This window comes from Leiobunum rupestre, chromosome 10, assembly GCF_980474605.1.
Source record: "Leiobunum rupestre chromosome 10, qqLeiRupe1.1.hap1, whole genome shotgun sequence".
NCBI lineage: Eukaryota > Metazoa > Arthropoda > Arachnida > Opiliones > Sclerosomatidae > Leiobunum > Leiobunum rupestre.
Genome location: NC_143393.1, coordinates 12,299,889 through 12,317,356, shown reverse-complemented (window position 1 = coordinate 12,317,356; position 17,468 = coordinate 12,299,889). Strand labels below are relative to the sequence as shown.

Here is a 17,468-nt window from a genome sequence, read left to right as displayed (position 1 = left end):
GCCTAAGCCCCGACTTAGCCTCTCGTAGTGTTAGTTGAACATAATTCTTGAGGCGCTTCAAAGCGTCTGGTGTACCTCATTAAGCCTTCCGATTTAGGCCACGCCAACCGTGCCAAAATATCGGGAACAGTGAGTCCCCTTAAATTCTTGGTCCATGGTCACAGCTAGGGGCGACAAACACGCTAACGCAGTCTTGTGTACAAATTTCATTGGACGAGCCCTTACAATGAACATTTTACGGGCAGGGGGGGAGGCAATTTCAGAATTTTCCCCTTCCGACGGCAGCAGGCGCTAAAGCGTCTAACCAATGAAAAATGTAGGCAAGAAAAGGCACTGCTTTTGACGGGTTGCGTTCTCCTTGTGTGGGGTGCTGTGTTTGTTGCTCCTAGGTCACAGTCTCTTACTTTTACAAATCTACGAGCGCGCGCTACAGTCGCGGGGAATATAGGGTTTTGTAGCGCGCTTGCAAATCACTCGTCTGAAGAATACACAAAAAATGCGTGTCTTGTGACGTAAGAGCAACATATTATATTTTTTTATTTTTATTCATTTTATTTTATAGAAACAACTATTACGTTATTCGTTTAGGATTCCAGTAAAAAAAATGGTTATCGGTAATTTATTTCAAAAGTGTAACAACTTGTGTACCACGCTTTAAAACCAATTTAAAAGGAATTGATTAGACACGTCTAAAGTTAGTGTCTCTTCAATCATTTGTCCCTCTGTACCACAAAATTTAATTGTTTCGTTATTCTATAATCAGAAAAGGGAAGACTTTCTATACCCAACAATCGATATAAAAATTATGTGCCAACGCCACTAGTAGCAGAAAATTAAGTCTTGGTGTTCCACGCCAACTTAGGTTATATTCTCTTTCATTTAGACTTTAAATCCAATTTCAAATTAATCATTTAGTCAAGTCTAAAGCTAGTGTTTATCACGTCAGATATCCAACTCTACCACAAAATTCTATAGTTAGAAAATGGAAGGCTTTCTACAGCCTCAATAATTTAGGTTATATTCCCTTTAATTACTTGAGAACTTTCCAAATTATATTTGATTTTTGTTGGTCTCCGTCAAATGTTATCTCTCCATAAAAATTTAATTTTTTTTTTCACCCAACAGATGTTCAGGTTGTCGCAATAAATATTTGAAACTAAACTAATAGCTCAAAAACTATTTATGCTACGAAATTATATTATATTTTCCGACTGCTAAGCAGACGGAAATCGTGAGGTATGTGCGCTTCTTGCATTGGCATCTACGTGGCTCTATGGAAAATGAAAAATGTATTGGAATTTATGTGACATTTAACTAATAGCATTTTCCATTTGATTGCTCGAGATTCGCTCCGAATCTGTCCTTGACGTCATAGATCTCGCCCCAATCAACTAGAATAAAACCGCAAATGGAACATTACATTAACATATTCCCGCACTTTGTTGTTTTTCTTCTGCTAATAATTTGAATTTTCGCGTCTTGGTCTGCCATTTTGCAAAAAAATCTAAAAGGAACATGCAAAAATTTGCTCCGATCTCGATCTCGATCCGTTGATCTGTCGAAATCGGCAGATCGGTTTTGGGCGATCTCAGAGCACCCGAGAGCTAGAAATGGAACACGCGAAACTTGATCGGAGCAGATACGAGCACGCAAATGGAACATAAAATGTTGATCAGAGCGATCTAGAGCGCTCGAGAGCAGTCAAATGGAAAACGCTATTAGACATTGAAGTTGCTTGAACCACGTCTTGAAGGCCATTTGAGAACTACAACGAAAACCGTTGAGTGTAAGAGTTAGTTCCAATCGCAATCGCATTCGAAATCCAAATAGTTTTGACTATTTAGTGGCATTTTTCATGTAAAGGAAGAATGCCTTTGACTGTAAACCAAAGAACCATAAGCTTTAAATGTTCGATTCCAAGTTGTGGCACTGGGTGAAAACTCGGAACAACTCCTTCTGCGTTGAGTTTCCAAGTTCTCTCCCCACTGCACAAAGGGGTTTTTCCTCCAAGTTCTTCGGTTTCCCCTTCCATAAAAACTTGTTGATGTTAACGGTAATAGTTAGTGTAGGGAGCTGATGACTCGCGTGGCATTAAGGGCTTGCCACCACCCTCCTACGCATTGTAACCCGACCACCTGAATTAATGGCTTTAAAAGTCGCTTGATGACTTAGGCCTAAGGTGGTGCCTAGCTGATTATTATTAACTAAATTTTAAATTTCTGTAACGTATTCGAAATTAAATTTAGGTTGACCCAGTGGCGTACTGAGGGTATATGGCGCCCGGTTAAAAAATTTCCAAATGGCGTCCCCTATATGTCAAAAAAACTTAAAATAGCTTTGTTTTTGTTTTTTAATTTTAGTCTACCTTTCATCGCTAGTTTAGTATCGTCGTTGGTACGGTCTTACTTCAAATTTTATATAATCTACCGATTAATTTACCAACCACAACATTAGTCCGTCCTTCGTAAGTTAGATTTTGTTCTGTATATATCATAGATATGAGATATTGTGATAAATTTTGTAAAAACTTGAAATTGTATTAAATAGAAATTTGAACGAAGAATCAGAATTATCAAAAGTAAATAGGGTTAAGGCCTAACAATTTACAAGTTTAACTGAAATAATAGCTATAGCTACGAGCTTTTTTTGTTTATTTTACAATTGATATTGTAATTATTAATTAAAATCAACCGTTATCGAAGGAAATAATGGTCAGTATTTGACAGAGATACTATTGGAAATCGCGAGGCGGTGACATGGTTGCCAGGGAATAAAATTCAAAATTTTCATCTTGAGCGCGGACCGGAATACCACAAATGCACTACTTCGCGCGTAATGTGCTATCCTTATTGGTTAGAAATATCACGTGATCGTTAGCTCTTTAAAAAGTTTGTCAAGCATGGTGGAAGGTAAAATCTGAAGGCAGTGATAGACTTTCTCCCCCTATTTACTTTTGGAATTATCACTGGTTGAAGGAACAATTGGACATTTAAGATAGGAGTGTTTTGGCACCCCCGTACATGATAGCCAGCTTGGCGCTCGGTTAAATATTACCCCCCTAACCCGGGTCGGTACACCTCTGGGTTGACCTTCTTCAAGGTCATTGAGAAATGTTTTCAAGACGTTTCAGTTACAATTAGAAAATTGTTAATCAAGTGCCAATGAGATGGTCTCAACATAAATTAGATGTCAAATGTGTGAAAACTAAGTGGTTCAAGATCATCATAATAATGAGGAAAGTGTCTCAAAAAAATTTATTACGTTGCATAAATAGTTTTTGAGTTATACGCCCGTTTTTTTATACAATTACAGTGTTAATCAAAATGGTGTACTTGGTTTTATCATTATTAACATAAGTAGTATAATAATTATAATAATAAGTATGATACTTTCCGCGAATTATTATTACTACGACCACTGACAAATTAATTAATTATTAATTAAATCACTAATTGTTTGGTGTTTTTTTAATTCCTTCAGTTATTTACTTAATTTTCTAAAGCAAGAAAGAAAAAAATGATGGTTTTAGTTACATTACTGAAAGTACAGTTTACAAAGTCGTCACCGTGTGGCGCTTTTTCGTTATTTTTGACGTCAAAGTGAAGCAATATTATGTAGTGAAATAATTTGCCCAAGTGACATACTTATTATTATTATATTATTTATGATATTACGAATATTTATTTTTCGTAAGATGTAGGGGTATTTTTTATTTATTAAGTAACTTATACGGTTTTCTAAATAAGTGAAGAATTAAAAAATGTCATAGTTTTAGTTAACTTAGGGCATCATATAAAGTTGACCGATTTTTTTTAAATTTGCGACGAAAATTAAACACTTTAAGCAGCGACACACGACGGCCGATCGTATAACAGACGATTTTTCGTTCGATTAGGCTGTCAAAATAATTTGGAATTTTGAAAAAAAGGTAGGAAAACTCTCAAAAATTGACAAATATATATATATACATCCAGAATATTTTGGAATTTTTTTGTACTCATTTTTTTGGCGAATTTTTTACTTAGATAATTTTTTTGGTTACCCAAGTTTACGTAATTGGTTAATTGGAATGAACTATTTTTGTAGCATGGCTAACGTCATAAATATAGTAGCGAAAATAAATTGGAAAAATACTAGTAGTTGCCTGGCAAGGGCAGTTTCATGGATTGTTTAGCGTTAAAAATTATTTTAATTTTCGGCGCCTTCAACAGATGGCGACACTACAAGCACGGATAACCGAAATATGAACTTTTATTTTTAAATTTTTGTTCTTCCTCTCCTAACCCTTAACTTAATAAATATTTCCTTTATTTGCTGCCTTAAGTTAGCTGGAACTGTTAAGTCTATCCATAGGTTCAGAACTATCTCTTCTTTTTCTATCATTTTTTTATGAGCTTTAGAAATTGCAACCTTATATATTAGTAGATTTTAGAAATATTATTAATTTCTTTCCGACAGCAGACTTTTCTACTATCACAGTCGAATCCATCAATTTTCAAGAATGTATTTATTTACATCCCCCTCACGCTCTAACAATAAGCTCCTCCCCTTACAAGTCAATCAAATCGGGCTAGTATCTCATTGGTTGCATTAAACGTGCGTCGTCCGACGCGTTGAAATAAATACGTTCTTGATTACTTTTGAGGTAAAACAGCAGACGCTTTTAAGTATCGATGGATTTGTCTACCAAATCCCGAAATAAGATTTCATTACCAAAAGTCCGACTTTTACTGTTACTATTACCAGAAGTGTATAATATATATCTTACGAGATAAGTATCCATCTACGCCATAAAAATGAAACGTGAACCTTTTTAGATTCAAGCAGCAGCGTACAGAGAGGGGGGGCTTAAAAAGGGCCCACAAGCGTGCTTATTAGGGGCCCACTGATGAGTACTTAAAATTTTATAAACTATAATAATTTGTATCTGTAATAGTTTTACTGTAGTATGGCCCTCACTATTTTTGGAAAACTCTTCGAATAACATTATCAGTAAAAAGAGAGGTGGAAACTTCTCTCGTAATAAACTTATTATATACTTCTGTTATTACTAATTTTAAATGAAATATTCTAGTTTGTATATTTTTTAAATTATTAGCTTGTTTTTTTAATTTGTAAGTTAATTTATATAATTTTTCAATGCTTTATTAGTCATGTATTGCATCCAATCAGTGGTGGAGATATTAGACAGTTTTAGAAACTCATGGAAATGTATCAATTCACCACATTTCTATCTTTAAAGAAGGACCCACGACGTTGAACTCCGTGTTTGTACGATGCTACATAACTTATTTCGTCGTCTTGTGCCCTACTTTACAAGAATGATTATCAAGTGCAACCGATATATATTTTTTAATCTTTTACTTGAAGATTTCATGGCAGAATTGTAGACTAATATTTATTTCGCTAAAGAAGGGCCCACGACGACGAAAGTCGCGTTTGGACGATACTACATCAGATAAACCGTCGCGAAAGAACGTATTTATTTATATATAGGGAGAATGACTATTTTAAGACCAGGGTTCGTACACGACCTGGTAAACCTGGAAAAGTCAGGAAATTTTAAAAGGTTTCCAAAAGGCCAGGGAAAAGTTAGGAAATTTGGAAATTATTCCAAAATTTCAGCGAAAAGTTAGGGAATTTGGAAATTATTCCAAAATTTCAGGGAAAAGTTGCGGAATTTGAAAATGGTCCTAAAAAGTAAGGGAATTTTAAAATGGTCCTAAAAAGTAAGGGAATTTTAAAATGAACCTAAAAAGTAAGGGAATAATAAAATGAACCTAAAAAGTAAGGGAATTTTAAAATGACCCCAAAAAAATCAGACAAATAAATGTTTGAAAGAAAATATTTTTTCAAGATCTTTACCTCAAACCATTCACTTATTCTACAAAAATGGTCAGGTAAAATTTGGTCATTTGGTCAGGGAAAATCTGGAAATGTCAGGGAATTTAATTCCGGAAATTTTGTACGAACCCTGAAGACGTATCTTATCGACTTCACGGTCGACCAGTATGCCCCTCCCCTTTGACCCCTTTTCTAATTGGTTCCCAGAAACTAACGTCATCCGACGCGATGAAAACCGACGAGGCTCACGCAAATGAAACACGTTTGCCTCGGCCCTTTCAGGCCGGGGAAATCTAGACCATGTTGACTTCAACAAAGTCATTTTCCTTAGTAGAAATAAATACATGCAATTGGGAACAGTTGCCACAGACGGTCGAGCCACTTCAGAAATTTGGTGCACTAGTATCGAGAAGTCGCCGTGAAAATCTTCCTCATTCTTTCTGCAAATCTATAAATCCACTAGAAGTGAAATCCGATTAAATCTTTCAATATTGAGATGTATTGTAAATATTCGAGATATATTAGAAATATTCGAGATATATTGGAAATATTCGAGATATATTGGAAATATTCGAGATATATTGGAAATATTCGAGATATATTGGAAATATTCGAGATATATTGGAAATATTCGAGATATATTGGAAATATTCGAGATATATTGGAAATATTCGGGATATATTGGAAATATTCGAGATATATTGGAAATATTCGAGATATATTGGAAATATTCGAGATATATTGGAAATATTCGAGAAATATTGGAAATATTCGAGATATATTGGAAATATTCGAGATATATTAGAAATATTCGAGATATATTAGAAATATTCGAGATATATTGAAAATATTCGAGATATATTGAAAATATTCGAGATATATTAGAAATATTCGAGATATATTGGAAATATTCGAGATATATTAGAAATATTCGAGATATATTGGAAATATTCGAGATATATTAGAAATATTCGAGATATATTGAAAATATTCGAGATATATTGAAAATATTCGAGATATATTAGAAATATTCGAGATATATTAGAAATATTCGAGATATATTAGAAATATTCGAGATATATTGGAAATATTCGAGATATATTGGAAATATTCGAGATATATTAGAAATATTCGAGATATATTAGAAATATTCGAGATATATTGAAAATATTCGAGATATATTGAAAATATTCGAGATATATTAGAAATATTCGAGATATATTGGAAATATTCGAGATATATTAGAAATATTCGAGATATATTGGAAATATTCGAGATATATTGGAAATATTTGGAATATATTGGAAATATTTGAAATATCTATACTATATTCCTAAGTGTCTTCTGTCTGTCTTGCATCTGTTTCTCTATAGGCGTCCGAGCCGTTCAACCTAGGACCTCTAAATTTCTCACAGCTATTCTTATGGAATATTTGAGAAATACCGAGAAAAATCCCAGGAAATCCAAAAAATGTGGACATACAATAATAAATATTTGGAATAAGAAATCTGGTGTACATTATTTTCCGAAGTGGCTAACTCTGGCTCTCCTACGTTTATAGCACAAAATATTTAGAAATTGCCAGATCTTTTGGAAAATTTCCTTTAGTTGTTAAAACTGTCTATTGGGGGAGCCGGGGTTTCATTGAGTCTCATCGCACGAACTTTATATTTTATTTTCATAACTGTATTATTTTGATTTGATTTCGATTCTTGCCGAATCGGCTACCGCATTAACCGCGGTAAAAGCGTATAAAGTCGAACTTTCTTAACCCCCGAATAATCGACTACACGTTATGATCGATTATTTCTAACCGAAACATTCGATTTGCAGGCACACCAAAGATTTGAATGTGGCCACGGAAAATAACGCCTTGAGTGAAGAGCATGCCGATAAAATAAAGAATTTTCAGTGAGTATCCCTTGATTACCATTTCAATTTTTATTAATTTGCGGCCGTGATCGATTAATTACTGAATTTGGGGGATTGATCGATTAATTTTTAGGGGTAATAATAACTTAATTAATTTGGGCCAATGATCGCTTAATTAATTAATTTTAGAGGAAATGATCGCTTAATTAATTAATTTTAGGGGAAATGATCACTCAATTAATAATTTTAAGGGCAGTTAACTAAAACGGGACCATTATCGCTTAATTAACTAAAACGGGACCATTATTGATTAATCATTTGAAGCAGTGATCAATCAAGTAACCAATTTAGGGCAATAATCGATTAAGTACTGAATTTGGGAGCGTGATCGATTAAGTACTGAATTTGAGAGCGTGATCGATTAAGTACTGAATTTGAGAGCGTGATCGATTAATGATATATGAATTAATTAATTTGGGGCTATGATATAGGAATTTATTAATTAATTTTGGGTGATGATGTATGAATTAATTAATTTGGGGCAATGATGTATGAATTCATTAATTTGAGGCAACGATGTACGAATTAATTAATTTGGGGCAATGACGTATAAATTAATTAATTTGGGAGCAATGATGTATGAATTAATTAATTTGGGAGCAATGATGTATGAATTAATTAAATTGGGGCTATGATATATGAATTTCTTAATTATTTTTGGGTAATGATGTTTGAATTAATTATTTGGGGCAATGATGTATGAATTCATTAATTTGGGGCCATGATATATGAATTAATTTATTTAGGGCCATGGTATATGAATTAATTAATTTGGGCCAATGATATATGAATTAATTAATTTGGGGTAATGATATATGAATTAATTAATCTTCAATCATTTATCTGCGTGATCGTGAGACTCTTTACACCTTAGATACGTTCTTGGTGTAAAACATTTCCCCACCCCTATAGGATATAAACATATAATTTTATCATGGACGGTTTGAAATTATCATCAATATTAATATGAAATACATTTGAAAGGGAAATATTTCCATCTTAAAATAAAAATTATTTATACTTGCGCCCTAATTTTAACGTTGCACGTGGTTTTCGATAATTCGTTCTAAGCGTACGATGAACTTAGCAAAGAACCTTTTTAAAAATTTAGATTTTCGTGTTAGGTTTCGCTATTTTAAATTTTAACTTCCTCTGCCATTAATAGATGGCACCACGCTCTGCAGTAAAGTAGTTTTTTTAGAAGATTCGTATATATTCAAGGCCATCTGTAATAACAAGGGCCTTATCATTATACAGGTGGCAATGATAGAGCCGACAGTTGCTTTAAAATATACACTTTATACTTCTGGCACATGCCCCCCCCCCCCTCGAAACGTATGGTCGTACGTACAAATATTTTTATTTTTTTACTTTTTTTCAATTGCGTGCCCCCCCCCCCCACCCGAAACAAAATCCTGGCTACGCCACTGAGTTCTGGTACTATGAGGAATGTATTTACCTATAAAAAAGGTTACGTAATTAAACAAAAGTGTTTCAATATTCGTTTTTGAATTTCACAATTATTATTTGTGAAATGAACGTGGAAGGTATAAATGGAAGGAATCAAGTTCCAACGTCGAAATAACGAAGCGCTGGGGAAATGATTTCCCGGAAATCTAGCGGGGCTATTGATTTTTTGCCACTGAACGGGAACGATACCGCCATCTATCTACATTTTAATACAAAACACACAAAGACCAAACCAGAAAGTTGGTGCTTAGTCTATCATGGCTATCTCGATAGCATCCCTTCGGTAAATATTTAGCTTAGAAAGTATAGGAACTTGCAGACCTTTGGAAATTATGTCACTTTTGCTTATACTTAAAGCCACTGTCGGCTCTACCATTGCCACCTGTAGTATGATAAGGCCATTGTTATTAGAGATTGCAATGAATATAGACGTTTCTTCGAAAAATCTGCTTTACTGGAGAGCGTGGTGCCATCTGTTAATGGCAAAGGAAGCTAAAATTCAAAATAGCGAAACGATAACGTCGTCAGATAACCATTTATAATTATTATAATTAGACAACTTATACTCTACTTACAAGGAGACTACCCGAGGTGTAACACACCGATTTTTATCAAACTCGGGGGTTTGGTAGACCATGTAAATTGAAAAAAACTGAAGGGAAATGTCTCCATAGGCAACCGTTTTGCCATGGCAACCAAAAATGTTTTTGACTTGTTAGTGTATCCCGTATAAAATACATTGTAAAAAATTACAATAATTTAAGTTATTGTCAAATTTACAAACGAGCCAATCAACGCGAGGGGAATTTTTACGTCCCGCCTTTTGGGTCAAAAAAATGTAAGGAAAGCATCTTGTTCGGATTTCGACGCTAGCGACATCTGTTGGAAAAAGAGCTACTTCACGTCTAGCCGACACTTGCTTTAACCAAGGAACAACAAACCCAAGGAGAGTGCAGCTAGCCTTTAAACACGCTAACACAGTGTTGTGTACAAATTTCATTGGACGAGCCTTTATGCAGCACGTTTTACGGAAAGGGGGAAGACAATTTCCTGGTGAGGTCTATTAATCCCGAAAGTAATTTATCAAATTATTTTACTTTTATTACTACAAAATTAACATCAAATATTCTATAAATATATTTATTTTTAATAAATTGCATAATTGTGTTTGCTAATTTAGTTATCTATTAATTTGAATCGCCTAGATGGCGCTGGCGTGCAAGAACGATAAAAGCGATGGAAGGAGGGGGGGGGCACATCGGAATTTTCGGCTTGACTGCACCATAAACATGTTCCTACTCCCTTTAATGTAAAAGTGGGATTAAAGACGATGTTAAGAAGCACCTTTAGTTTCTCCACAAACTTATCGTTAGCGATTTTTCAGAACTCCTTAAGTAGTTTCTAACGCGGTCCCTTCGGGGGCGATAGTTCTATAGGTGGGATATTCCTGGCGATTGGTAATTAGGCTAATTGCGCGCCTAATTAGTTTAATTGACTGGTAGCTCACTGTGCTCATAAAGGGCTAGAACTTACTACCAAGTTTTCCATTATTCTCGTCTATCCTTTGGTTGTGGCCGCCATGTTGGGTAGAATTTTATTTCAACAGGAAAAAGCATGTCTGACGTCGTGTGACGTAGAACTGTTAGCTCCCTATTGTTTGAAGTTGAAAGGGTTAAAGCAACTGTCTGCTCTATCTTTGCCACCTGCGTTATGATAAGGCCCTGGCTTTTAGAGAGGGCAATGAATATATATGATTATTCGAAAAAACTACTTTAATGGAATGCGTGGTGCCATCTATTAATGGCAATGGAAGCTCAAATTTAAAATAGCGAAACGTCAGAGAACCATTTATAATTATTATAACTTATACTCTACTGAGTGCACTTTAACCTAAATTATATATCCCATATAAAATATATTGTTAAAAATTACTATAATTTAAGTTATTGACAAATTTACAAACGAGCCAATCAACGCGAGGGGTACTTTTATTCCCCGCCTTTTGAGTCAAATGTAGCTTAAGCATCTGGTTTTTTTTTCGACGGTAGCGACATCTGTTGAAAAAAGAGCTACTTCACGTCGAGCCGCGTAATGCTCTCGTCTATAGGCTTCGTGCGTAGTTAAAATTTTGTCATAAATATCGCCGCCTGCCGAACGACTTTTAAATTGAATGTATGAAATCTGTCTGCTTGTTCAAAATTATCTCTGCACAACAGCTGAAAGTTGCAACCGAAAAATTTAGAAATTCAAAATTTCTTTGAGAAAAATAGTTTCTTAGTGTTATATCTATAATAATTATAATCTAATAATTCAAATATACTAAAAAGAAGGTTAAAGCAACATTAAAAATAATTAATGGGTGAGTCCAATGTAAAACTACTCGAGGTTTCTAATTAGAAATATCTTTTCAAAATCACGTATCTCGACTTGCGGTTCGCTCCCAGGTAGCGAGATGGCATCGGAATTATACTTTGATAAAGAGGCAAATAGGTGCTTAAATAAACCCCTCTCTGACTCTCTTGCCCCTCTATTGGAAATGCTGCCAGATCTATGTATAGACAATTCTCAGCAGCAGCACAAACTATGTAATCGGCTAGGAATCATCTTTTATTTAAAAAACTATTGCTTATTTCTTGATATTATCTAATTTCGAAAAAAATGACCGTAGGTGGCGCCACAATAAATTCCGAAAGGCGCCCCTGGGCTAATAATATCCGGCATATTTCGGGTCTTTATTGAATATTTTACATTTAAATTATAAAAGAAAGCCAGAGCCTGGCGCTCTAGGGCTTAGCCCTACCTAGCACAATGGTAGAGTTGAGCCTGGCTATGCTTCTGTAATTTAGTGTTATACCGTTTCTACAAAAACTCAAAAGAAATATATGCCATAGTTGCAGCGCAATAAATACCGAATTAAAAGTTTCAAATTAATGACATTAGAGTTTTAATTATAATTGATGCTTTTACGAGTAGACTATATACCGGCCAATCTAATTGTTCTCGGTCCCTCCATAGACAAAAAAAAGATTATCCAGGACAGCTATCCCATACCTTTCCTTGTACTAAGCGTTTCGTTTCCTCAACGTAACCCTCTATTTGTGGGTGACCAGGGGGATGAATCGGATTTGGGTACAATATCCGCTTTATTTAGTTGGTTCTGAGCGCGCTCTGTTGGAGCAAATATTCAACAGTCAAATTGGCCGTAACCCGCCTTGTGGTGGATTCTTTTTCCAACAGATGTCGCTAGTGTCGAAATCAAAACCAGATAGTTAAGCTACATTTTGACCCACAAGGCGGCTACTTATAGGTACCCCTCGCGTTGATTGGCTCGTTTGTAAATTGACCAATAACAAAATTACTATAATTTTAAACAATATACTTCATATAGGATATATAATTTAGCTTAAAGTCCACTTAATAGAGTATAATAGATCTAAATATAATACTCTGCAATGGCTTACTGACGACGGTATCATTTGTATATTTTAAATATTAGCTTCCTTTTCCATAAATAGATGGCACCACGCTCTCCAGTAAAGTCGTTTTTTTCGAAGAATCGGATAGATTCATGGCCATCTCTAATAACAGGGGCCTTTTCATAATACAGGTGGCAATGATAGAGCCGGCAGTTCCTTAACATTTAATTAAAATTGCGTAGTAAGATGGGGAAAACTAAACATTGCGTATTTCCTGGTTGTGAAAGTGATTCTCGGTATTATCACGCACCTCATATTGAAAACATAACATTTGTTTCTTTTCCAAAACTAAAATCCAAACCAATTTATTGCCATCAATGGGTTAATTTTTCTTTCAAAATACAAGCTCGGATTTTAGGTCAACGATGTTAAATATTCGACGTATTTAGTATCAAAGCATTTAAGGGATGAGCTCCTAACGCATTTCGTACAAAACCTCAAACTTCTCATCATGCACTCTATACCAACTAGGAGCAACAAACGCAATGAGAACGCAGCTAGCCTTTAAACACGCTAACGCAGTGTTGTGTACAAATTTTATTGGACGAGCCTTTACGCTGAAAGTTTTACGGGCGGGGGGGAAGACAATTTCCGAATTATCCCCTTCCAACGGCAGCAGGTGCTAAAGCGTCTAACCAATGAAAACTGCACGCAAGAAAATGCACGACTTTTGACGGGTTGCGTTCTCCTTGTGTGGGGTGCTGTGTTTGTTGCTCCTAGATACCAACAACCCTATTTTTTATTACTGGTTTGATTTTTCAAAATACAAATCATTGGCGATCATTTACGCAAAAAATCTCGATTAGGCCAAACATAATTGCTTTCGCGTCGACGCAAAAAATATTCAGTTAGGAAACTTAGGCCTAACATAATTGTTTTCGCGTAAACGCAAAAAATATTCGGCTCTCACCGTTGCCTACGTTATTATAAACGCATAGTTTCTTTGCTTCTTATTCGCGAAAGATGGATCTCTGATCTCAACTTTAAGGTACAAAAGTGACATTTGCACTTTGCAACGCCATATTTTCTTTGGGAGTCTTGACTCTTGAAAGTTAAAACCTTGCTGTTGCCTAGACAACGGGGTTCAGATACGAGAGAACCTAGTGGTCCGAATCGTCGTACTAAAATTCCACAAATGAATTGGAGGAAATTCCCTTGCACGGGCCTATATAATAACGTAGGCAACCCTCTTACCATGGGTCAATAATATTTTATTGCTAATCTTTATAGCTTTTACATCTAGGCTGAATGGGTTTTATTAAAGCTTCTATTGTAGGCGCCACAAATGGATATTGAAAAATCCTTCGCTGTAACGCGGTGATAAGGTCGCGATACAAAAGAAAATACAAAGTCGTCCAGATTTCCACTTGTTATTCCCGGCTGATTCGACGGACGGTATCCTATCAAATCTCGCTCGAGGGGCTCCAGGCCCACCTCGCCGAAGACATTCCCATCAATTTCACTTTTACCTTCTCGAGATGACTCCAGCCCAAACACGCGCAACGGTACTTTTTTTGCCAAGTTCTCTTTTAAGTCCAGCCAGTTATAGATGGAGCCAGAATTATACTCTGATAAAGAGACAAGTTCGATTTTTATAAATGTTAAAATTTCGATCCATGGTAAATTTAAACTTTAAAAATAAATAAATATCAAAGGAGCTGATACTTCATGGATATAAAATGTATTTATTAAAATTTTCGGGAGCGTTCAGACCGTGGTCCTTCGTCAGCCGTTACATCGTTAATACTGAACAGTGAACATTGATACAAAAATTTACAGAATTAAAAAGTAAAAAATAAAGATACTTAAAATGAGAATTAAATTAGTATAATCAAATTACTATAAACTAAAATGAGAATTAAATTAGTATAATCAAATTACTATAAACTAAAATGAGAATTAAATTAGTATAATCAAATTAGTATAAACTAAAATGATAATTAAATTAGTATAATCAAATTAGTATAAACTAAAATGATAATTAAATTAGAATGAATTAAAATAAGAATTACATTAGTATAAATTAAACTAAGAATTAAATTAGTATAAATTAAAATAAGAATTAAATTAGTATAAATTAAAATAAGAATTAAATTAGTATAAATTAAAATAAGAATTAAATTAGTATACATTAAAATGAGAAATAAATTAGTATAAATTAAAATAAGAATTAAATTAGTATAAATTAAAATAAGAATTAAATTAGTATAAATTAAAATAAGAATTAAACTAGTATAAATTAAAAATGTAATTAAAATTAATTTAATTAGTATTTAATTTAATTAAAAATGTAATTAAAATTAATTTAATTAGTATTTAATTTAATTAAAAATGTAATTAAAATTAAGAATTTAATTAGTATTTGATATAATTAAAAATGTAATTAAAATTAAGAATTATATTAATTTTTAAATTAAAATTAAATTAATTTAAACTAAAATTAAGAATTATATTAATTTTTAAATTAAAATTAAATTAATTTAAACTAAAATTAAGAATTATATTAATTTTTAAATTAAAATTAAATTAATTTAAACTAAAATTAAGAATTATATTAATTTTTAAATTAAAATTAAATTAATTTAAACTAAAATTAAGAATTATATTAATTTTAAATTAAAATTGAAATTAAAAAATTAATTAATATTAAATTAAAATTAAATTAATTTAAACTAAAATTAAGAATTATATTAATTTTAAATTAAAATTGAAATTAAAAATTTAATTAATATTAAATTAAAATTAAATTAATTTAGACTAAAATTAAGAATTATATTAATTTTAAATTAAAATTGAAATTAAAAATTTAATTAATATTAAATTAAATTAATTTAAATTAATATTAAAATGTCACTACCGTGATTTTATCGCATTTTGTCGGATGTAGAAGGCGACCTAAGCGCCGGACTATGTTTGGCCTTTTCGCAACTTTTACGCGAGATGACTCTTTTTTTTTTCAGTGCTCCTGTTTTTCACGCAACCCAAACCCTTAAACCCCGAACCACCTGACGATTGACTTAAGTCGCGAACGCTGGGGTAAAGTCGACATATTCCGTATCTAATCCGAGTTCGTCTCCCCGTTGACACCGCGAACGATCGTTAGGATGAGGACTTCTGGGAGGCAGTTTTAGAAAGAACCCCTTTTTTTTTCGAAAACTCGGGAGCGTTACATTCACGTTTGTCGAAATTCCGGACAAAACGGACTCCAGAGGGTACTTCCGTCGTTTTCCTTATGCCATTCTCAATCCATTCCGGACGACCAGCGTTGGGCAGGATCCGCTCATTTTGGAGCGGTTGGAGTTCAAATGAGCCGTAAATTAGAGAGAGTTAACATTTTTTTTCTGCTTTTGAGCGTTAATTAGGGACGATCGAATCAACTAAGTATTCGATTTCTATGTCTGAGCAGAAGATCTCAGATCTTTGGGTTTTGATAGCGAGACATTTTTGGTTTTTGAGAGTGAGTCGTGACTCAGAGACACGGCACGATTTTCGAGCGGGTTCGGAGACAAAATGAGCCGTAAATTGGAGCGAGTGAGCGAACTTATTTTATTCGATTTATGACGGAGCAGAAGATCTTAGATCTTTGGGTTTTTATAGGACCATCTGAGAATTATAGTAAAATGCGGAATAAAAATTAAATAATGCAATTTTATAGGACCATCTGAGAATTAAAGTAAAATACAGAATAAAAATTAAGTTATAGGATTTTATAGGACCATTTGAGAATTATTGGACAATACTTAATAAAAAATTTAATTTTAGGATTTTATAGGACCATCTGAGAATTATTGGAAAATAAGGAATACAAATTAAATTATACGATTTTATAGGACCATCTGAGAATTATAGTAAAATACAGAATAAAAATTATTTTTGATTTTATAGGACCATCTGAGAATTATTGGACAATACGGGGGAAAAAAATTAATTTTGGGATTTTATAGAACCATCTGAGAATTATTGGACACTACGGGAAAAAAAATAATTTTGGGATTTTATAGAACCATCTGGGAATTATAGTAAAATACAGAATACAAATTAAGTTATAGGATTTTATAGGACCATATGAGAATTAGAGTAAGATACGTAATAAAAATTAAATTATATGATTTTATAGGACCATATGAGAATTAGAGTAAGATACGTAATAAAAATTAAATTATATGATTTTATAGGACCATCTGAGAATTACAGGAAAATACAGGATGCAAATTTGTATTGTAGGATTTAATAGGACAATTTCACAATTATAAGAAAATACAAGATAAAAATTAAATGATAGGATTTTATAGGACCATTTAGGAAACTATGGAACTTATAGGACCATATAGGAAACTATAAACTTATAGGACCATTTAGGAAACTATAAACTTATAGGACCATTTAGGAAACTATGGAACTTATAGGACCATTTAGGAAACTATGGAACTTATAGGACCACTTAGGAAACTATGGAACTTATAGGACCACTTAGGAAACTATGGAACTTATAGGACCACTTAGGAAACTATGGAACTTATAGGACCACTTAGGAAACTATGGAACTTATAGGACCACTTAGGAAACTATGGAACTTATAGGACCACTTAGGAAACTATGGAACTTATAGGACCACTTAGGAAACTATGGAACTTATAGGACCACTTAGGAAACTATGGAACTTATAGGACCACTTAGGAAACTATGAAACTTATAGGACCACTTAGGAAACTATGAAACTTATAGGACCATTTAGGAAACTATGGA

The 17,468-nt window shown here is 33.4% G+C and overlaps 1 protein-coding gene across 2 annotated transcripts in view; it reads left to right on the top strand.

Annotated features, from left to right (window-relative positions):
- Hk (potassium voltage-gated channel subfamily A regulatory beta subunit hyperkinetic) overlaps positions 1–17,468 on the top strand; it is a 172,525-nt gene that overhangs the window by 49,642 nt on the left and 105,415 nt on the right. For both annotated transcript variants that reach the window (XM_090159721.1, XM_090159723.1), the window contains exon 3: positions 7,678–7,755. In XM_090159721.1, coding sequence (XP_090015847.1) covers positions 7,678–7,755 — 78 coding nt within the window. The remainder of the gene's footprint in view (positions 1–7,677; positions 7,756–17,468) is intronic.